Here is a 26,046-nt window from a genome sequence, read left to right on the forward strand (position 1 = left end):
GAAGATGCGATAAATTGCCAGAAACCTGATGGATTTTTTGTTTCCCAGTAGAATTTGGCAGTGTTACTTTGGTCTTAGATGGTTGAAGAGGATTTGCTTAGACACAAGGTGGCTTTTAGACCCAAGCAAGAAATGTTTATGACCTAATATTTTAGAAACCTGCTTAAGACTTTTAAGTTTGCTGAAAAAAAAAAAAAGTGTAGAGAATTGAATGAGGGTGACTTCCTGTAGGATGTGTGTTGTGTTCTTACTCTGTTCTGTTTCTTTAAAAGCACAAAATCAGTTTAAAAGTGTCAGTAATAACATTTCAGAGCAGTTGCTTGTGTTGCATGCATCTCAAATACCAGTATTGGGAGAACTACTGAGCTGCCTTCATTTTCTGTAAAGCACAGTGCCTATAAATTTGCAAGTTTAAGCTATTGAGCTTTCATAAAATGAAAGTATCTATGTTGCTCTAGCTATGGATTATAGCTATACCACTTATTTTAGGGAGGATTAAAACCAGAAGATCTGATTTGTATTTCAGTTGATTGCCTGCATGTTTTTCATTTGTTTTCTGTATGATCACAACAATTCTTTTTCCTAGGAAAATTATTTTGGGGAAGATGACATGTACACTGATTTTGAAGAGGTCATTTCAAGCCCTGTTTTGTCCCTGTCAACATCCTCAAGCTCTGGCTGGACAGCTGTAGGAGTGGAAAATGACAAAAAAGAAAATGAAATTTCAGTCAAGCCCGTTCACCCTCTTACTTTACGCCCATGGGATATCACTGTGCTTGTTAATTTGTACAAAGTGCATGGGAGATTGCCAGTGGTAAGTACTTTATAATCATAAAAAATTTTTATTTTGTTTTTTTTTAAGTTTCATAATCTGGATCCATATTTAACTGCTTGCAACATTTAGTTGCTGTGGTGCTTACCAAAATGAGTAGATACTCTCTGCTGAAACTGTGGCTCTCCAGACAACTTTGGGACAGGATTTATTTTGCTTATCTGGGAGGCAGAACTGGATAGTTTTTTTAATATGCTTGTTATTCTCAGAATTTGATTTGTATGATATTTTTGATTGACCATTAGGATTTGTCCGCTGATTAGCGCATTTTTCTTCTAATGGTGCTGTCTGGTCTGTCCACCTCAGTTCTGAGGGAACCCCAGGAATAAAAAATCCAGATAAAACATGGGGTTCACCCAAATCTTTTTGAATTGCTGTTTATGCCATTGTCAAAAGGTGTTTGAAGTTGCACAGGCTTCTTTTTGAGTGTCCTCTTAGAGGAAAATCAGCATACTTCCTGCTCACAGGTTTGCAACTAACAGTGAAGTTTCAACTGTTATGTACTTTCAGGCTCTGAAATAGATGTGTTTATTTTCTATTTCAGCATTGCAGTCCAGATGGTCCAGAGTGCCCTACAGCTTTCTTGGAGAGGCTGTGTTTTGAGATGAAGAAAGGATTTAGAGAAACAATGCTTCAGCTTGTACTGTCTCCAGTGAATCTGTTTCTGAATGACAATTACCAGGTAGTCAGTCAGTGTTTTGCAGCTGTATTGTGGAAATTTTGTTGATTTTAAAATGTTTTTTTTGGTAGGAATTTTCCTGTTGTGCGAAGGTTTTATTGAGACTTACGAATCATAAGAAAATTCTGATGCATATTTTGTAAAAAAAAAAGTCTTTATTTTTGTCCAGATTTTTTGGGGCATTTTACCAGTAAAATAAATAGGATTAAATTAGGCCAGTGTTGCATCTTTTCCAAGAATTTCTTCCCACTTCCTTGTCCTTGGCAGCGCCCTGCAGTGGACGAGGTGCTCCGGGAGGGTCACATCAGCCTGTCGGGCCTGCAGCTCCGTGCCCACGCCATGTTTTCTGCAGAAGGGCTGCCCCTGGGAAGTGACACTTTGGAATATGCCTGGCTGATAGATGTGCAGGCTGGAAGCCTCACAGCCAAAGTGACAGCACCACAGGTACCATCTAGAAACCAGTCTGAAGTTACTGGAGTGTTCTTTTTCCTTCTAAAACTGGCATAGCGTGGATTTGCATGATCTGTGCCTTAAGTAACCTTTACTTTATAGCTTTATAATCTATTTTGTTTCTGTAATGTCTGTAAAGTGACAGGAGATGCCAGATGAGCCATTCTCACAGTCATGTTTTAAAGCAGGAGGCAAATGAGATCATTTGTGGGAGAATAGTATGGACAGGCCTCAGGAGTAGATGCTCACTGCATGAATTCTGCTCCTTGGTCCCATTGGAACATAGTTTGCTTTCCCAGTATTGCACTTTGTTAGGTCAGTCTTAGCACTAAACCCTTTTAATTTTGTCATTTATGTTGCATTTGTCTTTCCATCTAGGTGAGTGGCTCCAAGTATACAACAGGGAGATGATTTTGATTTATTTCTCATGTGGTCTGCCAAATCTTTAGAAAAGGGTAGCTTTGCCCAGTGTATTCTGAGGCACAAAAAAAGTGCATACATTCTATTTACTAGTTACTATTTGCTTTAATTATTTTTTAAGACACCTCTACATCTTCTTATTCCTCTAAAAATTGGTGTTATTTTGTAGGATTAAGCACATATTTCACTGGGAGACTTCTGCAGCAAATAAAATAAGGCATACAAGCGAGTTTAGTAAATCTAAAGAATAGATGTTTTCTAGCTACATATACAGGTATTTGTGGTGGTACTTCCCAAAATGCTGCCACTGATTTAGATGATCTGTAGGATTTGCTCCACTGCTCTATGGTTCAAAATTAAACTTAATTGATCCCAACTACTCCAAGGTTAAAGAACATTTCCTAAGGCTTAATGCAACTGAAGGTTTTTCTTCCCTTATAAAGCCATTCTCAATTGTATACATCATATAGGATTTTTTTTTTTTTTTAAATTGTCAGCACTTGAATTTGCTGTTTCAGGTTCATTGGCTTTTTTCCTTCCCTAGTGTGATGTATTGCAAGAATTTGTGAAGAGACTACGCTGAACAGAGGAGGAGAGATTCTGCACAGGACAGTCATAGCTAGATTAAATTCCATTCAAATTACTGCTGATTTTAAGTGCCCTTTCCTTTGGCAAGCCAAAGAAAACCCATTTCCCTCTCATAACAGAGACAGACAGTCATGAATCATTTCCTTTATGAGCGAGCTAACTATATAAAAGACTTAAATCAACAGTAGGCTAATTACTAGGTCTAGCAAGAATCAGCAGTGTTTTGTTGAGCCAGTTTCCTCCTGTGCTTTCTAAATGTTACTTTGTTGCTTTTATAGAAGCAAATCTGACATTTAAATTATGAATGGTAATGAAGTACCTTGAGCTATTCTTTGTGATAAAGTTGGGGGAGCTCTGTCTTTACAATGAAATTCCCAGCTGACTCTAAGAGCAAAAACTGCTGCCTTTTATTAAGAAATAATGTAGGAAATTGTTTAATGTCACTGTGCTTTTCCGTGAAAAAGTACAGACTTGCATGTTGTGGTGCACTCAAAAATAAAATGCAGGCCTGAGTAGCAGGAAGGTGCTGAGGCCTCCTGCTCACATCCCAGCCCTTGGGGTTGTTCTCTGTCCTCCATGGAACACCACAAGTCCATTTTTTGGTGATGGACCAAGTGCTGTTGTTTGCTTACAGCTCGCCTGTCTTCTGGAATGGGGGCAGACCTTTGTGTTCCACGTGGTGTGCCGGGAGTTTGAGCTGGAGAGGCCCAAATCCGTAATCCTGTGCCAGCACGGCATCGATCGCCGCTTTTGTGACCCAAAGGTACCTTTTCATCCATCCCTACTGCTCACTGGACATGCACAGGTTCTCTGGAACACTTCAGAAATCTGCCCTTAATGTTACCAGAACACAAAAAAAAAAAGGATTGGCACAAATTAATAGATGTTTCTGTATTTTTTTCCTGTATTCTTTCCCTTTTCCTTCAGACAAACTCTGTGCCTGGGCCATGCCCAACATCAGATGACTTAAAGTACACGATGACACGCTTAGCCATGGATGGAGCAGATCTGTATGTGGTAGAACATGGCTGTGCCACCAACATCAAGGTAAAATATTTCTCTTAACAGCATTTAAAATACTTTGTCAATTTGTATTTTTTTGACAGAATATCGCCCTGAATTGATGGCTGCTTGCATGCAATGGATTAAGCAGAATTTTTAAAACTTTTAAGCGATAAAAGGTTCATCATGGACTGGGCCAGGAGTAGGTGAATTTGGCTTCTACTTAATAATTCCATTAATTATGTTGGCAAATGGTAAGGAGGAGTATATGTCTCCTAAAATTTAAGTGGAAGCTGCAGGGTTGGTGTAAAATAATTGAGAACACCTCAGGCAATATAAATCTCAGTGTTTGTACCCGAGAGTTGATAAGAACTTGTGCTGTGAATTATTAATTCAGCAAATGGAGATGATTGATGTGGATCATGTACAAGTCAATGCTGGATAACTCACAATCCTCTGGTGAGAATTTAGACGTATCCTTGGTAGAGAAAGGAAAAGTGTTTTTGCCACTGCCTGACTGAATCCTCTGTTCAAAAAGAGCTGTGCAGAGAAGAGCTGTTATCCTACTGCACAACAACAAAAAAAAAGGAATAATTTACTCAGTGTAGCAAAATATAAGTTTGGATACAGTTGAGTTATGGTAACAACAGAAAAGATGAAAACTGCCATGGTGACATAGCTGAGTAATAATTGTGCTGTTAGTTAATAAATGCAGTTTTAAATGGTAGACTTAAAATTAAAACTTTTGGGCACAGATTCACATTATGAGCAAGAATCTAACTAAAGGGCACTGGTAATTATTTTAAACATTTTTTTAATGACGTGATATCTCATCATTTGAATGGCTTGCTGCCCTGTGGCAGTAAAAAATATGTTTGAGCCTCCAAATTCTTTTGAATCCAATATTAAAAAGCACCATCATAAATATTAACAGTGTCTGCAGGCATAAATATGAATGGCAGTACTTTCAAAGGCAGCTTAATAACCTGAACCACTCTAGAAAATTATATCCTGAATGTGTTTCATTCAAATTAAAAATAAAAAGAAAAGAAGAAAAGGTTTTCAGTAGTCCTTTATAATCTGTGCCAGAGATGAGAAACAATAATATTAACCCTTTAGGTAGGTCTTCTATGGCTGGGTTACCTTTCAGCTTTTCTTGATTTAGAGTTAGCAAACTTCCTCTGAAATTTCAGGTGCTTCATGGTGGCATTTTGGAGAGGACTCAAGCTGTGCAGGAAACTTTATCCAGTGTGTTCAGATTGTGAAGTTTGAAGACTAAACAAATTTGAAAGTTTCAGTTTTTTTGGGTTTTAGATGTCAGTGAAGAAGTTAATGATTTAATTTTTTTAGAGTTTCATGACAGTGTCTATTGACAGTTGTTTTCTGTTTTGATCTGCTTACAAAGGGATGTTTCTCAGTAACTTTTTTATTTTCCTGTTGTGTAAAAAGTGGCTGAGATTAATTTCTAAGCTTGCCTTCTCTCGTGTGTGTGCTGATGTATGCATATAAAACTGCTTCCCCCGAGGGAATTTTGCTGAGATCTTTTTGGGCTGCAGTATGTGTTGTGTTAACTGGTTTAAGGCCACTCTTGCTTTGGTTCACTGACAAATAGCCAGAGTTCCTGTTTAAATCCTGTTTTCAGATGGGTGCCATACGCATTGCAAACTGCAACCTCCACAACCAGTCTGTCGGGGAAGGCGTCAGCGCTGCCATCCAGGACCTGCAGCTCAGGCAGTACGTCGAGCAGGTGAACAACTGCAGAACTGGCCTGCAGCCAATACTGAGGAGAGCATACTGGCTGGAAGCTGGCTCTGTCAACCTGGGCCTCATCACTGCTGACATTGCTTTAGCTGCAGATCATCCCTCTAAACACGAGGTGCAGAGGCATTTCTTGGAAACGCACGATAACCGAACCAAGAGGTGAGCGATGCCGTCGAGGGAGGTGCGTTGGAGAGGGATATTTGTTAATCTTGCTTTCAATGAGCTTCAGCATGGTCATGTTCTGCTCTTCTGCCTTTTGTAGGTTGTGGTTTCTGTGGCCTGATGATAATTTGAGAAACAAGAGAAGCAAGAACAAGTGTGGCTGTCTCGGAGGTTGTCGGTTCTTCGGTGGCACCTTAACGGGACTGGATTTTTTCAAACTTGAGGAACTGACACCTTCAAGCAGCTCTGCTTTCTCAAGCACCAGTGCAGAATCTGATATGTTTTATGGGCAGTCTTTACTGCAGCCAGGAGAATGGATAATTACTAAGGAGATCCCTAAAATTTTAGATGGTGAGAATGCACTGTACTATATTTTTACTCTATTTTGCCCAGAAGTATAATTTCTTAACGTTTTGTTATTTGTAATGTTTATGAATCTGACTAATAACTACAACTGCTTGGGCTCTTGTGGCCTGACCCCTTCTAAGAGCAGACAGAGCTTGAGCAAGCTTTCATATGCTGGATTTTTATATTAGCATGCACCTCCTTTCTCAGCAGAAAGAACATTTTTGACTTGTTCTACTTATATAGGAAGGAGCCAACTGAGACAATCTGATGTTTTGCTGACATGATTTTATTAATTTTTGTCAGGACAACATGCTGGGATGTGCACACATTTCAAAACCAGGGCTTTTATTTAATAATGATTTTTATTCCAGTAGTCAGGGAAGAGTCCACTGCCATTGTGTCATCAGATACTCAGTTTTGCTTTTCCTTCCCTGATCCTAGGTAAAGCAAATGGTGTCAAAAGAAAAGATTGGGACTGCAGATCTGTGGGGATAGAAATGGAAAGGAAAGCACAACACCTGAGCCTCCAAGTGCCGCTGCGCTCCCACAGCTCCTCCTCCTCTTCGGAGGAAACAAGCAGCTCCAGTGCTGCCCTGCCCTTACTTGCAGGGGAGAAGGACAGCCCCTCATCCACTGCTGAGGATCACCTGGGACAGAAGGAGTTCCTACCCAGTGCAAAAAGGGAAGATGCTCATGGAAGGTCAGTACTCTTGTCCAGGTAGGCATGTAACTCAACTCTTGAATGCTCTGAGATGTAAGAAAAGCCTTTGATTTAGCAATTTTTCAAGTGTTAATGGTGCTGCTAATACGTGTTTCCTAGTTTGACTGCTGATTTGGATCCCTAATAGGGAGCAGTTACCTGAGGAAGGTAGAAAATCCAGCATGTAAAGACACCAGCACTTGCTGGTAACTATTTGTTTTTACATCCTCTGTATGTAGACAAGTGGCAGAGTTCAGTATGTAGCCAGTGTTACCAAAATGATGGCTATGCTAATAGAGAGTCACAGAATCACTGATGCATTTGACACCTGCTACAGTGTAGGAAGAGAAGCATTCATAAAGAAACAAGCAAGTGAAGTGTTTGTTTCCATTCCCAGTGCCACGGCAGAGGGTGCAGAGGGCCGGCCCGCTTCCCCTGGCCCCCAGGAGAGGCCCGTGGGCCAGTCTCCCATGAGGTCCCCGCTGAAGAGACAGGCGTCCGTGTGCTCCGCGCGGCTGGGCAGCACCAAGAGCCTGACGGCGGCGTTCTACGGGGACAAGCAGCCCGTCCCCGTGGGAGTGCAGTTCAGCAGCGACGTGTCCCGCAGCGACGAGAACGTCCTGGACTCCCCAAAGCAGAGGAGGAGCTTCGGCTCTTTCCCCTACACGCCGTCAGCGGATTCAAACTCGTTCCACCAGTACCGCTCCATGGATTCCAGTATGTCCATGGCGGATAGCGAGGCTTATTTTTCAGCTGCGGAAGAGTTTGAGCCGATAAGCAGTGATGAAGGCCCGGGAACCTATCCGGGGAGGAAGAAGAGAAAAAAGCAAGCTCAGAAAACTGAATACAGTAGGGGATCTATTTATCACAGCGTGGAAGGACCCTTAACAAGCACAATCCATAGAGAAATCAGTCAAGATATGAAAACGTTGCCAATTAAGACTCATCCTTCCCAGGCTTCGTTTGTTTCAGCTCTGGGAGGAGACGATGAGCACGTTGACAACATGTATGTCTTGGACTCTGAGAAGACTGTGGAACGTGAGCAAATCACTTCCCAGCAGCCTGTAATGGCATGTTACCAAAATTACCTGACGCAGTTCCAGGTGATAAATTGGTCAGTAAAGCATCCAACTAACAAAAGAACTTCCAAATCCTCATTGCATCGCCCTTTAGACCTCGACACACCAACGAGTGAAGAAAGTTCCTCATCTTTTGAGCAACTGTCTGTCCCAACTTTTAAGGTATGGAAGATGGAGGAGTAGAGAAAGGAGTAAGAATTGAAAATAACTTAAAATGGCTTACTACCATTTGTGTGAATAAGTTACAAGAAACTTGAAGTTTCTTACCTTTTAGTTAAAATGAAGAATACCTTGAATTTCTGACTTGGGGTATGGGCCTGAGTGGCTGGAAGGTTGTGGGACAAAAAAAGGTGGAGTTAGAATTCTGTGGATGTGTGTTCTGCATTATCATTGTTGCAGTTAAGAATGCTGCCTGTTGAATGATATGCAGCTGGAGGACATTTGTGTGAGTTTCCTTTCCAACCCAAATGAACTGCAATAGCAGCACATTTAATACTGATAAAGTATAATTCAGATCCTCAGTGCTTTATTTCAAAATAAAATTGCAACTCAGATTTAGGAAAGTTTTTTTTAAGGGGCTTGAGCATACATGCTTAAGGAAGGAGCTGAAATTAAATAAATGAAAAATAATGGAAATGACTTGATAGAAAAACAGGTGTTTGAAGTCTGGAATTGAATTTGTTATCATTTTGCAGAAAAGGTTTGTGTTGATGCAAACTTTATGTAGATTAGTATTTGCAGGGGTTTTTAAAAGCAGTAAATCAATGTTTATGTAAAAGCAATGTAATCTGATTTTTCAAGGAATTTAAAAAGCAAACCTGGCAGTTCCTGGATCCTGTATTGGAGAATATGCTTCTAAGGGTTCTTTTAAGGAAAACAGCTTTAAGGGCAGTTTTTTTTAAAAGATCCCTTTGGGGTTTTTATCATATATGGAAGGAATGTAATCAACTTCTTTGCACTTTTATCTTAGATTGTTAAACAAGGTCTCACAGCTAATTCATTACTGGACAGAGGCATGCAGCTTACAGGATCAACATCTAAGTAAGTTGAACACAGCTTGACATTATTAGCATATTTTTCAAGAGTAGAATTTTCCTGGTACTCTCCTGAAATACTTTAGCCCCCGCTAACCCTTTCAAAATTTGATTTACAGCAGTAGTTTTTGGTGCCAGATCTATTTCAGAACAAATCATTCTATATTATGAAATATTTGGGTTTGGTCAAACAGAAAGTACACAGTGCAAGCATTAAATTATTTCACTTGTACGTTTTTCAAGATTACAAATGGTGATTTCCTTTAGATGAATTTGGAGGTGCTAATGGCAAGTGCCCATTTCATTGCCAGAAGCAGAACTTGAATCGAGGGAGGGCCTTATCCTGGAATTGTATTTTTGTACTTTCTAAGATATGTGGTAGAAGAAACTTGTATTATGTGGATTTTGTTTAAAAATAATGTGGATTTTATTAAGAATTGAAATGATACCAGAAGACTTTGGTATTTGTTTTCACAAAACCTGATCATTGATGCGTGTTTGACCTGTTTAGCACACCTTACACTCCTTTGGATAAGAAATCTGCAGAGAATACAGATGATGAAACAATAACAGAGGAGTGGACGTTGGATCACCCGGTCTTCCAGACACGGACAACGGCAATCGTGGAAGTAAAAGGAACTGTGGATGTAGTTCTGACTCCTCTTGTAGCAGAGGCACTGGATAGGTAATTTTATTTTGATAAAATAAAAATTTAGACTAAAAATTGTCTAAAATCACAGCTGTTCTGTTCAGCAAAGGCTTTGGTAAAAGGATTGAATAACGTGGCTGATGGAACAGCAGGGCCTGGTGCCCAGAGGATGTAATTCTGCATTTCCTATGAGGTGGCTGGAAGAATGGGAAGTGCCCTTTGTGTCTGTCAGTGCTTGCTTTTTCCTCTGTGTGTTCATTACACGTGGCTGATGGTGTGCCATGTGAAACTGGGAGTTTCAGTGGTCTCTTGTGGCTGTTTCCCCCTGGCAGGTACATCGAGGCCATGGTGCACTGTGCCAGCTCCCGGCACCCGGCAGCAATCGTGGATGACCTGCACTGCAAAGTCCTGAGGGATGCTGTGCAGAACAGCAAGACCAGCTTCTCAGAAAATGTGAGGAAGGAACAAGGGCAATCCTCATGGATTTGAGAGAGTGCTCTATTCTGTGTCTTATGTATAAAATATTTTAACTGAATTTAGTGTTTTGAGATATAGTAGCTAAATGTTATATTGATTTGGAATGCATACTTACATACATTTTCATAACTCAAAAATACATAATGTCTTTCACTGTCCAGAAATCTTTTACAGGATTGAAGGTCTGGAGTTTTTATTTATCCAAATTTGGATGAATAAAAAGGATTTGGATGATGGTCTAGAGTAATTTACCTGAGATCAAATGACACATTATGTTCTTTGAAATTACTATAGCTGGTATTCTTAAGTTACCATTACATTCATCTCAGTGAGATGTTATTTATTATTTTATAGTAGTTGGGGAGAGTGGTGAAAGTGCCTGTGGGTTTTTTTGCAGTTCATCTGAGACCTTAAAAAATTAATTTAACTTAAAAATAATTGCATGGCAGTTCTACAGAATTAGGTGTTCTTTCTGTCCAAGGTAATGACCATATTTATATTTTATGATTTCTTAGTCTTCACAGTGTGGTGGACACTAATAATTTGCTTCATAGTAAGTTGTTTTATTTAACCTACGTGTGTAGAATTCAAACTTCCAGCTGAAGTCTGGTTGTTAAAGTTTATTGCAGAATGGCACTGCTGCCTTACGGTTTTCATCCTACTGTACCTCTAAGTGCTGCAGCCCCTGTTCTGGAAATCGTGGTAAATTGCCTAAAATAAAGTCAGAATCTCTTTCTGGCTCAATGCTAATAAAATTTACTGTTACTACTGAGCTCAGCAACTCTTGAGTTTGTGCTAATAAATTACTTTTCTCTTCTCTTCAAGTTGTCTTCGAAGCAAGACATCAGAGGAACAAAAATAGACACCACCACCACAACAGGAATAACAAACCAGGGACCAGGACAGACCAATCTCTCACTTAAGCAAGATAATGTGACAATTAAAGGTCTTCAGGCCAATGTTACAGTTCCAAAGGTAGCATTTTTTTTTTTTATCTTATCAGTAGGAAAGTGCCTCACAAAATTACCTTTATTTTGCATCCCTGTTTGTTCCTCTAAAGCTGAAGTGAAGCTGTGCATTTGTGCTAGAGAACTAAAGTTTTGAATAATTGAGCTGCTTAATTTTATGATGGTAGACATGCAGTATTTAAATATTAACTACCATAGGGGTAACTGGCTGCCATGTCTTTAAATTATGTTCTAGGTGTGATGGTTTTAGTTTTCTTTTCACTGAAAGTATAAGATAAGGTTGTATCAGAAATCAGTGATCAATGTAACATGCTTTTCTAAATGTCTTTTCCCTTTGATGGATTTTTATGTACAGGTGAACCTGTGTTTACTTCAAGCATCTGTGGATGAATCCCCAGGAGTTTCTTCCAGCAAAACCGTGACCCACGTTTCCTTAGTAGCTTTGTGTTTTGATAGAATTGCTACTCAAGTTCGTATGAACAGGTAAGAATAGTACATGTCACTATTTGGCATAAACTTCAGACATGTTTCATTTGGTTGTTTTTGTTTATCTTGAGATTTGCTTAATTGTTTTTTTCCTCCCTGATATTGAAAAGGGGTATAGTTGAAGAGCCTTCAAACAATGCAGAAACTGGGAGGAATTCCGTCACATTTGATCGTTACATCCAAACCAGCAAAATGCAGCCCCAGTCTTCTGGCTCGCTGAGATCCAATTCTGGAGCAGAAAAAGGAAAAGAAATTGCTGCTAAATTGAACATCCATCGTGTTCATGGACAGCTTAGAGGTCTTGATACAACAGGTATTAAACTTTAAAATATTAAAATGTGGAAATTTCAGTTTTAATGGAAGAAGTTACAGCCGGTCTCGATCTTGTGGTTTGGTTGGAGGTTTCTTATCAACGTGAATAAAAAGCAACTTACACCCAGAGCTTTTGCAGACACTTGAAAAAGAAGTTTGGGATGAATTATTATTCCACAAAGTGCTAGATTTAAACTTAGGCAAACTAAAAGCTGTCAAGACAAACTTGTAAGCAGGTTGTGTGGCATGTGTGTGTTTCCCTGTAAATAATGACCCACACTGCTGGAGTTTGAGGCCTGAGCTCCCTTCCTCCCAGCTGATCTCTTTTCAGCTACCATTTTTTGTCACCTTTTGTAGGGAATGAATTACACTTATTTGCTTTCTTACTCCTTTCTAACACTTTCAGTATTGTGCTTGTCATACCAGCAATTTCAGCATGACAGCCTGGAGATTTTTAGCTATAATGATGCTAAAGCTGAAAATGAGTTCTACCCAATTGACTTTTTTGTTGTTTGTGTTAAGGAAATGCCTTCAAGAAGCTATGAGTTCTGCTATAACTCCTGATCCTGGAAAAACTAACCAGGAAAAGATGACCAAAAGTAGAGGTAGTTTTTGTTGAACTGCTTAGTTTTGACGGAATTTATACCAATTTTTACACTGTTCCATAAGGAACAGGAATCTTTAGACATGAGAAAGCACTCTGTAAAGCCAGGATGATTAAAAAATACACAATCAATAAATAAATGAACAACAGAAAGTCCCACTGCTGTGCAAAGATGAGTGAGCAAATGAAATTGGAGGAAAACAAAACAGAGAAATTGTTACCTTCCTTTTTTTACTTAGCTATGGGTAGAATGTTAGCAGTAGTGCCCTGTGTCAAGTAATCTACAGACATTCAAGAGCACCACTTTTGGAGTTGTAACCAAGAAAAGACATCATCTTCTGTTTAAAAGGTTTGAGAAGAGCCTTTCTAAGGATCTTAGCATTAAGTTTACTTCGAAAGTGAATGCAGTTAAAAATTGGAGGCAGAGAGTAAGGATTAGAAGGGCTATAAAGTGACTCAGCGTAGTTCTTTTCCTGAGGTATTTGACATTTAGGTATAAAATGATTTAAAATATTGCTCAGTGCTTGGATTTTTTTCAAAGTTCAAAATTATCCTGCCCATATTAACACATCAGGAGCAAGGCTCTTTTCCTGTTTTTTTTTTACATATTTTTCTTGCTCGTGCTTCAAGTTTAAACTTTTTCTTTCTTTTTTTTTTTCTCCCCCTCCTGTTTGAGGAATACTCAAGGCCTAACTACCCCCCAAAACACTCTAAACTTCAGAGAGCCTTTGCAAGATGTAAAGTTTTCTCCATTTTGGAACAAAGTAATAAATATGTTTATTTTCACAGATATTGGAACTTGTGCAATAACAGCCATTCCTTTTGGGAAATCAAAAGTTCTTTTTACTTTGGAAGAGTTGGATGAGTTTACTTTCGTGGATGAAACAGATCAACAAGCTGTTCCAGATGTAGCTCGAATTGGTCCTAGTCAAGAGAAGTGGGGTTGGATCATGTTTGAGTGTGGAATTGAAAATTTAACTATAAAAGGTAAAGCTTTTAAAGGCTGTATATTATTTTGTTTTATGAGATTACTGACAATTCTATTCTTAGGTCTTCTGGCTTAGAGATTATTTGGTTAGAACTTGTTGAATCTAGGTGATACTGAATAGTACATGTCTGTGGTAAATAAATCTCATAGGTTATACAATAAAGACATTTTTAGTTGTAAGTACCACTAATAATAAAGTGTGAAATAATTTCATATAAACTGGTTTCATCAGTTTCTGAACTTAAGGTTGAAATTGATGATTTCAGTGATCACTCAGTGATTGTTATCTTCAGGAAGTACATTATAGAGCCAGAATTTTGCTCTGGGAGGGGAAAGCTAGCTACAAAAAGTAAAAAAAAACCCACAGTAAATGTGTTTTTTCTGTCATGCAAGTTATTTTTCTTTTAGAGAATAATATTTTAAAAGCCTTTATGTGAGTACTCTTCATCTGCTTGTGGTAAACCATAAGAAGCTCGAAATTGTAGTGATAAGCTGTTGAATAAAATGGTAATGCATCTTGTTTAACCAAAATCATGTGTATTTCTCTGCTTAAGTACAGATCTTTTCTATGGGGCATAACTTGGAGCTGTTTATGTGCTGCCAACCTTTACAGTCTGGGTATTTTTACAGGGGGAAGACAGTCTGGGGCAGTGTTGTATAACACATTTGGAGTCATGGGTAAATCAAGAGACACAGAAAGAGGTGGATTGCTTGCATCAAACAACTCCTCAGATTCCCCCACTGGTAGTGGCTACAACACTGATGTGTCTGAAGATAACCTCCCTTGTGACAGAATCAGTCCCTCTTCAGATATTAATGGAAATTCAGTTTCAGATGAGCAGGTGTGTTCAAGCTGGGTAGAAATGACTGGTCACTTATCCTGTTTGCTTAGACACCAAACTTCCAGCTTTCTTCAGGGTCCTTTGGGAGGATTAGTGGACAGCATTAGGTTTTTTTTTTTCCTTTACCTAAATGCCTATGAAAAAAAAATTTATGAGCATGTATGGTATGTTGGTGCCTTTGAGTTTAATAATTTTGGAAGACAATTTCCCTTCTAACTTCATGATTCCTTGTTTTTGAAGGATGAAGGAGTTGAATCAGATGATCTGAAAAAAGATATCCCCTTGATGCCTCCTCCCCCTGACTCCTGCAGCATGAAGTTGACAATCAAAGAAATTTGGTTTAGTTTTGCGGCTCCCACCAATGTGCGCTCCCCAGCCCATATATATTCAAGGTATATTTTTTTCCCGGTTGAAAAGAAAGAAAATGGCAGTTCTGCTTTGTTAAGTCACATTTGTATTGGGTAGATTCTGAATGGAATTTCAATAATTTTTGAAGCTTCTTTGGAAATTATAATTTTGAGCTTGTATATATCACAGTAAGACTTGCTTCATTTTTTACTGTTGTAATTTCTGTGGAAGTGCTGCTTGAAAATTCTTAGTTAGATGTGATTAAAAGAAAAAAAAAAAGGAAGAGTAAAAAACCCAAATTGAAACTAAAAGCCCTAACTAGCAACTTCTGGTGAGAGGGAAATGTTTGAGGGAGAAAGGCAGGGGAAGATGTTTGTTTTGAGTAGGTGAGATGATAGTGAAGAAAACAGCTCAGTGCTTTTGGTATTCAACCTGATGTCATCCATGATCTGACTGCCATTGCACTCTAAATTTCAAGATGTGTCTTTCTAAGATTTGGTTTTTCAGATTGTTTATGTAGAATAAGCCAAATATTTCAGTCTGTCAGTATAGAGCCATAAATTAGAAAATACTCTATTACTCTTGCTTGAGCCCTTTAGCAAAAGTCCTTCATGACATCTAACACTTCATGTGGGATTCAGTCAGTGATGAGAATTTCAAACTCTATGATTTCAGTAGGGAATACAAATGGGGAAAGGAAGGAATGGCAATAGCAAAAGTGAGAAGAGTCATGAGTGTGTGAGTGAGTAAAACAAAAATTGCCTCAGGTACTTTTTGCCAGTTCTTGTTTTCTGGGCAATAAGTCTGTATTTATTACTTTACATCAGTGTCCCACCGATTTGACTGTCGCTCATAACAGCATCAGAAAATCCTGCTGCTGCTGCCACTGCCTGTGAACACCCTTTTCTCTTTATTTGTCTCCACAGGCAGCTGAACCTCCTGAGCACAGCAACACCTGCAGTTGGTGCTTGGCTTGTTCCCATTGATCAAGTGAAGTCATCATTAAATAAACTGGAAACTGAAGGAACTCTGCGAATCTGTGCTGTTATGGGGTGCATTATGACAGAAGCTCTAGAGGTAAATGACCTTTATAAAATCAATGATCATATCAGAACAGTGTGATAGGTAACATATAGTTAGTGGAATTCTAGATGTTTTTGCTGGCAAACTTAAGAGCATCTCTTGTGAGCCTTTGGAATTGGTCACAAGAATTCACAAAAAGCTGTGCTTTTTGTACACAGCACTTCAGAGCTGTTACAGCAGGTGAGGAAGTCTCATTTCTCTTAGAGGAGTGCATCTCCAGGTAAAATAAGAGAAAGAAGTATGGCTATAGTGCCTAGTATATATTTTATCAAGTATTTTTGTTTGCTGTTGGTTTGATTGGCACTACCTAGTGGGAAGATTTTGATGTGATACCCACACTAAAATCCTGCCTTGCACAGTGAGATGGATGACCTAATAAACTAGGAATAAAGTTTTTCTTTGGAAATTGCAGCTGGCTTTGGTCTCTTAGTCCAGATGTAACTTTATAAGGCCTGCAATTTCAATCTAGGCTTTTCTGTTATTGCTTCATATAAATAATTATGCATCCAGAATGATTTTTCACATGCAGTATTTAAAATTAGGTGGGTACCCATGAGGCAAATCTTTGTTGCAGAAGTTCAAATTGCGGTTAGAAATCTGTTGTCTGATAGGTGAAATCTTGTCATTGATGCTCTGTTTGCAGGTATGTTCATATGTTGAAAATGTTTTTATTTTAATCTAGAATAAAAGTGTGCACTTCCCTCTGAGAAGCAAGTACAACAGGCTTACCAAAGTGGCTCGTTTCTTGCAAGAAAATCCTTCTTGTTTACTCTGTAATATATTGCACCATTACCTTCATCAAGCAAATTACTCCATTATTGAGGATGCCACTATGGTGAGTTACCCAGGAAAACTGGAAATATCTCAGTCCTTTAGTTTCAAATATGCCAATTCTAATGTCTTAAATTTGGCAACAGTTTGAGGAAGGTTAACAAACAAGAAAATATAACCCAAACTCATATGCATCTTTAAAGTGATAAGTAGATATGGTTTCTCTCATTTCATTTTCTTTGACATCTGCTATTTCTGTTATGACCTGTATATATGCATAATGTTTATCAAAGTATTTTATTAGTAAATACATGAGATCATAAACCAAAGAGGCACAGCTTTAAAACTGTATATAGCTTTTTTTATCAGGTTTTATTCCCTCTCTATCATATTTCAATGGCCTTTTTGTAAGATTTCATTTTTCATGGTTTTAAAATTGAGTAAGTCTCAATTATTGAGGCAAGTGCATGAACTGGTTAGTTTATTGCAAATTCTCTCCTTGAAACTAGTTTTCATGTCTTCTAGAAACTGGGGTAATGCAGACAGTTTAAGGAAGGAACTAGAATTGTACAAACTTCAGGGTTTAGGAATCAAATGTTTTCCTTGATGCCTTTAGAATGTAAATGTCTAGATTGTAGTGGGAAATAGCTATTTGAACAAACATCAGGCATAAGGGAGGAGTGTTTATTCCTGATTTTGTGTCATTTTCATAATCCAATTCTACAGCTGTCAGATTTAAACACTTGGGTTTTGAGCATATTCAGCTGAGAGCCAGCGATCAGGAACAGCAGAGTTTGCGGCACAAATAGCACAGTTTGCTTTGTGGTCAAAATACCCAACTTTTGTTTTCTTTAGGACAATTCAGTGATGTAATCAAAACAATCCCTATATTTAGCCTCAGATTTATGTTCCTAAAATACTGCTTATGAACAATGGAAAAAACAATCTTTTTAATGAAGTTTGTATGGAGTTGCTATGAATCTTAGCCCACAGTTCAGGGCCTGATAAATACTCAAGCACTTTTAGCTTCATATTTAACAAACTGGCTTCCTGTTGTTTATTTTTGGCCCCTTGGGCTAGATCCTTAGGTCACATAGATAAATGTATTTGCTGTGTTCAATGAAGCTGTAATTTTTGTTTCTCAGCTCCTTGGCTTCTTGCTTGATGTCTTGTGGTTGCCAGCAAGTTTGTCATAAGCCTCTTAAGCACAGAGATTTAAGAGAGCTTTGACTCTTTCTGACTTGCAGTTTGCTTCATTATGCTGTGATATGAATTTTTCTTTTTTTTTTTTATTTAAAGAGTGATGGCCTTCCTGCCTTAGTGACCTTAAAGAAAGGTCTGGTTGCCTTAGCAAGGCAGTGGATGAAGTTCATTGTGGTCACCCCAGCCTTTAAAGGAGTCAGCTTGCACAGACCAACCCAGCCAATGAAACTGCAGCCAAATGCCTGCCACGAGCATGAGGATGGCCTTGGACTGGACAATGGAGGGGGCCTTCAGAGTGACACGAGTGCTGATGGAGCAGAGTTTGAATTTGATGCAGGTATTTTTGTGTTATCATCTCCATAAAGATTCATAGGGACAAGCAGCTTCTCTCAGACATTTGTATCTTCTTTAGCTTTAATGCTTGACACATTACAGTCTCCTTTTTTAGAATTATCAGCTTCTTTTTTTGTATAACCTCCATTCTCAAGCTGCTGCTAACAATAATAATTATAGTATTCCAATAATTAGTGCTTGTTCAGGGAAGAACAAAACAGGAGATCTCTCTTTCTTCACATTTTCTATCTTGTTTTTTCCTGCACAAAATAAATCAACTTAATTATTTGCTACCTTTTAATTAAAAGCCAGGCAGCAGTTAGCACCTTTAAGAGAGCAAACACAAAGATGTTTGTGTGAGAAACTGGTATGTAATCATAGAGAATAAAGGAAATTTTTATCCCCTTCTCTCAAATATCTGTTTTGATGAAGCAGAAACACTTGGATTAATAAACAGAACCCAGCAGACCCCTGTCTGAGGTGTTCTTATTTGTCTGCAAATCAGACAGCACTGTGTAGGTGTGTGTCAGCACTTGGAAATTTGTGACTGCTTGTAGATAAATGTGCCTGATAATAGATCATCTTGGTTCTCCAAATATATCTGAATGAGGAAAACTGTTTGCTTGGGTGCAGCTACTGTGAGCGAGCACACGATGCTCCTGGAAGGAACAGCCAATCGCCCTCCCCCTGCCAGCGCCTCCTCCGGGCCCGTCACTGGTGCTGAGATCATGAGGAAGTTGTCCAAGACTCACACTCACAGCGATTCTGTGCTGAAAATAAAGGTGAGTGCACAGGGCTGGGCACCAGGGCAAGGGAGGTTGTAGTGGCCTGTTCAGGAGCAGTTCTGTGGCTGCAGATGAATAAAGGCATGCAAAAAGTAACTAGAGCACATGGAAGGTCTGCTCCTGACCTCCCAAAAAGGATGCTCCAGCAGTTGGTCTGTATTCTACATCTATTCTTTTTTGTTTTTCTTGCCAGTTGACTGCATGTGCATCATTAAAGGATGCACCCTATCTTTTATAGTCTTTGATCTTTTATTTATGGCAGCAGAAACAAGGTTATCATGATACAAAGTCAAAGACTAGCAAAGCTTTCCAGTAACTTGTAGCAAAATAATTCTGTTCCAGCCTTATATTCAGACCAAATGCTGCTTTGTTTTTGCAGTTTCTACAGTACTTCATTGATTTCTTTGTTTTCTGCTTGCAGGGCATCCATCCATATCATTCCTTGAGTTACACCAGTGGAGATACAGCTACGGATTCGCCAGTGCACGTTGGCCGCTCCGGAATGGGAGTCAGGGAAAGTCCAAGGAAGGAAAGTCTGCTCAGCTATCTCACTGGGAGCTTTCCTAGCTTGCACAATCTTTTGGAAGGGACTCCTCAAAGAAGTTCAACTGCAGTTAAAAGTAGTTCTTTAACAAGAACAGGTATGATGTAGCAAAAAAAAAAATGATGTCACATAAACAGATGTAATGTAGCATAATTTTCGAGTCTTTTTGAATGAATAAGGAAACAACCATTTTGTGTTTGTTTTTTCTTGACCTTGTAAGTAGATTAAGAAGAGAGCTGGAACTAATATTTCAGTAATGTAGTTTGCATATGATAAATTGCGGATTTTTAGCAATTGTCTATTCAACAAATATTTTAAAAGCTTGAAACATTGAAGTGTTTGTGGTCTGTATTGTTTTTCAGAGTGTATTGTTATCAGTTTTTCTTTATATGTAAATTACATACTGTATATGATACTGTGTCTTCTCTAAAACCTCTCTCCTTCGCTGTCAGGGACTGAAATACTGTTCAGAAAAAAAGGTATTTTGGTTTCTTAATGACTCTTTTCCTCTAATTAATGGTAGAGATGAGCAAGTGCAAAGCCATGTGTAGTGCAACATCCATTAGTGCCATGTATAACTTCTGTGGTAGCACCTGTAGTGCTGTTTGACACATAATTTAGTTCAATAAGCCTTGAGAATTAGGCTTACTTTTATTGTAAGTAGGTGTTGTCAGTGAAATCGTGCCATGTTCCTTGTTTCTGCTGGCTTGGATGCAAGAAATGCTGAAGTTTCTGCTTTATCTGCACAGGAAATACAGTGGCCACAGACATGTTGTCTGAGCACCCTTTGCTGTCTGAGCCCTCCTCTGTGAGTTTCTATAACTGGATGTCCAATGCTGTGGGCAACAGGGGAAGTGTCGTACAGGAAAGTCCGGCCACCAAGTCTGGGCACAACAGCCTTCCAACAGGTATTGCTAATTTGCAGCTGAGTTCCAGGTGGTTCTGGGCTGGCTGTGCCTGTGTTTGCCACGTTCTGACTGAAAGCAGTTGAGAGAGTGAATTATATTCAGCAGGACTTAATTGGTTCAAAGTATTACTTGTGGGACTTGCCAGCAACCAAAAAGATGGGATTTAAGCAAAACTGCTGTTTTCTTTTGCCTCACCCCAGCTCTGAAAATTTAGCTTTTTCTTACATTTGGAACTGTCAGTGTAGCTGCTGAAAGTTAGGCCATGAAATCATCTTCTGTGGCCAAGTTCCTTGGTTGTGTTGGCTATTTTTGATCTAATTTTCATATGCTTATTTTGTGATTTGTGCACTGGAATCCTTGCTCTTTCTCAGTTCAATTTTCAGACTAAACATAAACATGTATTTTGGGAATAACTTAGGAATGGGTTAACTGGTGTAAGGGAATGAAGAAAAAATACATTTCTGAAAGTGTTAGATGTATTAAAAACCAGATGTTTAACAATTTATTGCAACTCATTTATTTTTCTTATTGGCCTGTCATCATTCCAACTTTTCAATGTGTGTCTTAATTTTCTTTTTTGCTAATGCTGTACTTGAATCTTTTTTCTGTTAACACTCCTTCACCTGTGCTGTATTAATCTTAGGCAATAAGAAATTTTTTAGTTTGTTTTTAATATTGAACCAATAGTCTGATCCTACAAATGTCATCGTGCTGTACGTGTTGCTTAACTGTTGTGAACTGTGTGAACTGGAATGTGTTTCTCTGCAGAAAGACTCTTTCCAAATTTGAATTGGACAATCTCTACCTGTTCCAGCAATATCAGGCTGTTTCTTTGTCCTGAATGCCACCTTTGTGAGGTTACAGACCTCATTGTGGCTTGTTTATCTATATAAATAATCTCGCTGAATTAATCGAGTCAGTGGTGGTGAGATTTGCTGTGGTGTTAGTGTTCCATGGGTATTTATTTTCCAGGTGTGGCACCCAATCTTCCTACTATCCCCTCTGCTTCAGACTTCAACACAGTTCTGTCCAGCGACCAGAACACCCTGGATGGCACCCACTCGCAGCACAGCACCAGCCAGGATGACATTGCAGGAGTAGAAGAGGGCAACCAGGGCTTTCCTGCAGTCCAGCTGGCAGATGCACAGGTAGCTGGGCTTGCACATCACCAAATGGATAAGCAAGAGGGTGGAAATAATCCAGGCCTTCATAACCAAATGGGTGGGTTTTGTTTTGTAGGTTGTTTTCAAGCCTCTGCTAAGTTACACGGGAATTCAGTCGCAGGATGCGATGCCCCTGTGCTACAGGATGTACTTTGGAGAGTACCTCTCGTTCTCAGGAACTCTGGATTGCCTCAGAGCAGATATTGTAGATTCAGACACAGCAAAGGAAAGGAAAAGCAAGAGAGCCCGAAGGTATGATGAGAGATGTAAAAATATGTGTATTGGCTGAAGAACAGAAATTAGGCTTTTCATGTCCTGACAGATTTTCAAAGCACTTTCATCGGATAAGGAGCAACCCCTTTTTTCTTCTAATCTTTCATTCTGTCTTCCTGCTAAAGTGTTTTTTTTAATCTTCCTATGGAATGGTTTGGGAATTGTAACTGAATCTCTGCTGCTTTTGAAAATTGGAGATTGGGAAAGGGGGGAGAGCTGGTGGGAATAATAGTGGGGGAATTTGAGTGGCTCTGAAATGGTGTTTAATAATTAATCCCATAAATAATAATGATGTGACTTTTTGTGAAAATGCTGAATCCTCCCCCAGACCAATTTTGTGCAGATCTTTAGGATATAATGGAATGATTGCATGCCAATCTAGGTTTCATGGAACTGGATGATTGCTATGTTAGTAGCACAGAGTATGAAACTGTGAAAGTTCATTTTATTATATTTACAACTGTGGTAAAAAGGTGCTATCCTAAGGGAAATAAAAGGCTGGGTTCAGTAAATGAGATGTAAAAAACGTATTTGACTCTCATAAAAAGCAACACAGTAGTGACTTGTACCTTTCCTTTCCTTAGGCAAGGAGCTGTCAATCTTCCTCCCCTGGAATTCAAACCAGCTTTGATGTTAGAGACTTTCAGCATTAGCGCTGTGGTGATGGAGAAATCCATGTGCACCCCTCACAACTCCACCAACGCCCTTTCCTTCCACGACTTGAACAAGCGCTATTACAACACCTTCCACTGCAATTTCACCATTTCCTGCCAGTCCATCAGCCAGCACGTGGACATGGCCCTGGTGCGGCTCATCCACCAGTTCAGCACCATGATCGATGACATCAAGGCCACGCAGACAGACATCAAACTGAGCAGGTACACGGCTGGCTCGGCCTCCCCGACCCCCACCTTCAAAACCCGCAAGCACAGGGACTTCCGCTCCTCGGATTTCAGCCGCAGCTCCCGGGGCAGCCTCAACGGAGGCACCAGGGTCAACAACACCAAGAGCAAGAGGACAAACAACGACAACAACAAGAAGGAGTCTCGCAACAAGAATTCCCTGGGGAGGTCGGAGCGAAGGACATCCAAAGTGTCCAGGAAAGGCTCCAAAGATGTGGTTGACCACGTGACGATCCATATGGATGACTCCGACTCCATTACCGTGTCGGAACAGAGCGAGCCCTCTGCGGAGTGCTGGCAAAACATGTATAAGCTGCTCAACTTCTATTCACTCATTTCTGATCCAACTGGCATCTTAGAAAAGTCTTCTGAAACTTTTGGGCCAACAGGTAAGGTGGTTCATGATCCCAAATAATAGTGTGTGTGCACTTTTGTTTAAACGGGGCGTTCTGAAGCTTGGTTGTGAGGTGGCTTTTGAGAGTCTCACACCCCATCTAACTTGGATCAGAGAGGCAAGTGGTGAGGATGGAGGTGAGCTTTTGATTAGTTCACCAAGATGATGCACAAAAGAAAAGCTTAACATTTCTCACTCATTTTGTAGTATGGATTGAGTTTGTTCCTCCTGAGGTGCTGTTTTGTGTTCAAGGGGCTGCTGGAAATGCTGCTTGTTATCATTTGGTGAAAACATGCAAGCAATAAGCCAAAATAAAGCAAATAAATAAAAAAATAAGCAATACATAAGCCGTTTAGAGGGAGACAATTCCTGCCTTGAGAATGACTGACAATAGGAAAAAAAAATCTGTGAACTTTGTTGTGGGAGCAGGAAAGGTGAAATACTGAATTTGCAAAGTCCCACAAAAACTACAGGTGCTTGGGTCATAATTTCACTTGAGATCTGGTGTAATTATTGCTATTTCCAATGTATTTCAGCACAACAGAGTAAATATGAGAGCTGTCTTAGTATCATTCTTTTTGTTGCTGAATTTAAGTTGCTGTAAATATGTGGGGGATGGTATAGTTGTTCTATAGCTATATAGCTGTGGATTTCTTTTAAGTAAAGAATGAAATCTAAGGAGATTTCAAATGAGAACTTTTGTTAAATATATGCCAGTATCTTTCACGCACAGAATATCATATCCACAGTTCCAATATCTGCACAAAATGTAAATTTTCTTACATTATTTTTAGCGTCCTGAGCATTTGAAAGGAAACCTTGCTCATCCAAAACAGAAATATAAGAACCTTTGCCTGTGGGAAGATCAAAAAATAAACGGGACAATTGGAAACTGTCAGGGCATTTTTCTGGTACAACAATAAAATCAGATAATTGCAAATATTTATATAAGGTACATAGGAGCATTTCTATGAGTAATAATGAAACCACATCCCTCATTATTGTCTTCATTGTGTCTTGGATTTGGTTCAGTTGCAAAGGTCTTGGGGTGGAGTGCGCAAGGCACAGATAATTTTCCTGAAGAGTTTTCTTGACACGAAAGATAGGTGATCCACAGTTTGAAACACAAATATAAATGGGATATGCCAAGGATTTATTATAAACAAAGGCTTGAATAATGCTGGTGTTTGTGTAGGTGTTCGAAGCCCCACGGAGCCTGCCTGCAGGGTGGTGTTTGAGAACGAGCAGGACAACGGGCGGAAGCGCAGCCTGGTGACCTCGGAGCCGCAGCACGTGACCCTCATCGTCTTTGGGATAGGGATGGTGAACAGAACCCACCTGGAGGCTGACATTGGCGGCCTCACCATGGAATCAGAGCTGAAGAGGATCCACGGCAGCTTCACCCTGAAAGAGAAAATGAAAGGTGGGATGAGTTAAAAGCGTTATCTGTAATTGAATTCCCTGGCAGCTTTACATGTGCATGTGCAGTGTGTGTGTGTACATAATATAATAATATTCAACAAGTTCTTTAAAAAAAACTATCACTAGGATGCTGAAGGATTATAAAAGGATGCAAGGTCTTCAGCAAGTGCCATGGAGGGAATCCTCTTAGAAGACAGTTGCTCATTTTCAAGAGATTTCTTCCTGTCACAATTTATAGCTGGCATCACTTAATGTGACTGCTAAAGCTGTGATTTTTCAGTTTTTTTCCTGTTGCAATATTTTTAAAAGCAGTAGGCATATCTGAAATATTTTACTGACTGAAATGCTGTTAAATATCTTTTCTTCCTAAAGATGTGCTACATCAGAAGATGACTGAGACATGTGCCACTGCTCACATTGGAGGTGTCAATATCGTCCTGCTGGAGGGAATTACCCCAAATATCCAGTAAGTAGGAAGTTTCACAATGTAAAATTGTTTAAGTGCATAGAAGTGGCATGAGTTGTGTGTTTATTCTCTTGTGCTTCTAATTGATTTTTGAAACTTGTAGGTTCAAGCCATATGAATTTGTAGGGAGTAGTTAATCTACTGATGCTGATTATTCCTGTTTAAGATCTATTATGTTTCTTTAATAGATGTGGTTTTCAACTCATGATGCATCATTCTTTGTTCTCTCATCTTATTTTTACAGTTCTAATATCCCTTCTCTAGCCCTTATATAACTGGCACAACCTGGCAGGGGAGGGGGAGAGAACCACTTCTTGTGCATGAACATTGTCAGTCACTTGCTCAGCATCCACATCCTTCTGGCTTTTTTTATTTCTGCCACGTTCACAGACTCAGAAAGCCCATGTATTATTTTAAGTTGTTCCCAGCTGCATCTCTTTGAGTTTCAGAATGAGCTGAACCACAGTTCTTTGTAGCACAGATCACCCTCACACAGTTTGGGTGTTAGCTGGGTAACCCTCAGTATGTGGACTGGTCTTAGAACAACATGACCCTTGTAGAAAGGGGCTACACAATGTCACTTGAGTTTCTCTCCCCTCTTAATTCTTGGGTAGTTTGGAGGATGCTACATAGAAATTAAAATACACAGAATTTTATCATTTCCTCAGCAAAATTGCTTCCAATAAGTTTGTTTCAGAGGGATAAATAAAAGTTCCAACCTGACAGTCATGAAGGGTTTCTGAATGTGACCGAACCTCTTCATGTCTGCTTTACATGTAGGGAGGCTACAAAAGAAAAGGGGGAAAATAATGATAAATCTTAAAACCAACAAGAGCAAAGAACAAACATGAGCAAAACCAAAACCTTCAGCTTGGTAATTTTGGAAGTAAATGTCATATTGTGGGTTACAAATAATTAACTGACTAATTTTGCATGACTGTTTATTCTTTATTTGCTTTGTTTTTGTTTTTCTTGCTTTCTCTTCAATCTTCATCTGTAGACTGGAGGATTTTCCTACATCTCCTACAAGCACAGCCAAACAAGAGTTTCTGTATGTCATATTATTATGT

At 39.3% G+C, this 26,046-nt stretch overlaps 1 protein-coding gene across 10 annotated transcripts in view; it reads left to right on the forward strand.

Annotated features, from left to right (window-relative positions):
- KIAA1109 (KIAA1109 ortholog) overlaps positions 1-26,046 on the forward strand; it is an 86,819-nt gene that overhangs the window by 31,882 nt on the left and 28,891 nt on the right. For 8 of the 10 annotated variants that reach the window (XM_015624256.3, XM_015624257.3, XM_015624263.3 and 5 more), the window contains exons 20-49: positions 587-814; positions 1,377-1,514; positions 1,779-1,955; positions 3,604-3,732; positions 3,897-4,016; positions 5,614-5,891; positions 5,995-6,245; positions 6,684-6,942; positions 7,340-8,183; positions 8,992-9,062; positions 9,567-9,740; positions 10,037-10,157; positions 11,007-11,156; positions 11,505-11,632; positions 11,746-11,948; positions 13,341-13,538; positions 14,170-14,381; positions 14,622-14,773; positions 15,656-15,806; positions 16,495-16,647; positions 17,883-18,123; positions 18,753-18,901; positions 19,326-19,545; positions 20,198-20,356; positions 21,329-21,504; positions 21,596-21,771; positions 22,377-23,083; positions 24,284-24,511; positions 24,883-24,976; positions 25,977-26,027. In XM_015624256.3, the coding sequence (XP_015479742.1) occupies positions 587-814; positions 1,377-1,514; positions 1,779-1,955; positions 3,604-3,732; positions 3,897-4,016; positions 5,614-5,891; positions 5,995-6,245; positions 6,684-6,942; positions 7,340-8,183; positions 8,992-9,062; positions 9,567-9,740; positions 10,037-10,157; positions 11,007-11,156; positions 11,505-11,632; positions 11,746-11,948; positions 13,341-13,538; positions 14,170-14,381; positions 14,622-14,773; positions 15,656-15,806; positions 16,495-16,647; positions 17,883-18,123; positions 18,753-18,901; positions 19,326-19,545; positions 20,198-20,356; positions 21,329-21,504; positions 21,596-21,771; positions 22,377-23,083; positions 24,284-24,511; positions 24,883-24,976; positions 25,977-26,027 (6,338 nt within the window). The remainder of the gene's footprint in view (positions 1-586; positions 815-1,376; positions 1,515-1,778; positions 1,956-3,603; positions 3,733-3,896; positions 4,017-5,613; positions 5,892-5,994; positions 6,246-6,683; positions 6,943-7,339; positions 8,184-8,991; positions 9,063-9,566; positions 9,741-10,036; positions 10,158-11,006; positions 11,157-11,504; positions 11,633-11,745; positions 11,949-13,340; positions 13,539-14,169; positions 14,382-14,621; positions 14,774-15,655; positions 15,807-16,494; positions 16,648-17,882; positions 18,124-18,752; positions 18,902-19,325; positions 19,546-20,197; positions 20,357-21,328; positions 21,505-21,595; positions 21,772-22,376; positions 23,084-24,283; positions 24,512-24,882; positions 24,977-25,976; positions 26,028-26,046) is intronic. The other 2 variants (XM_015624258.3, XM_015624259.3) reach the window with 2 other exon arrangements.

The sequence above is a fragment of the Parus major genome, chromosome 4 (assembly GCF_001522545.3).
Source record: "Parus major isolate Abel chromosome 4, Parus_major1.1, whole genome shotgun sequence".
Taxonomy (NCBI): Eukaryota; Metazoa; Chordata; class Aves; order Passeriformes; family Paridae; genus Parus; species Parus major.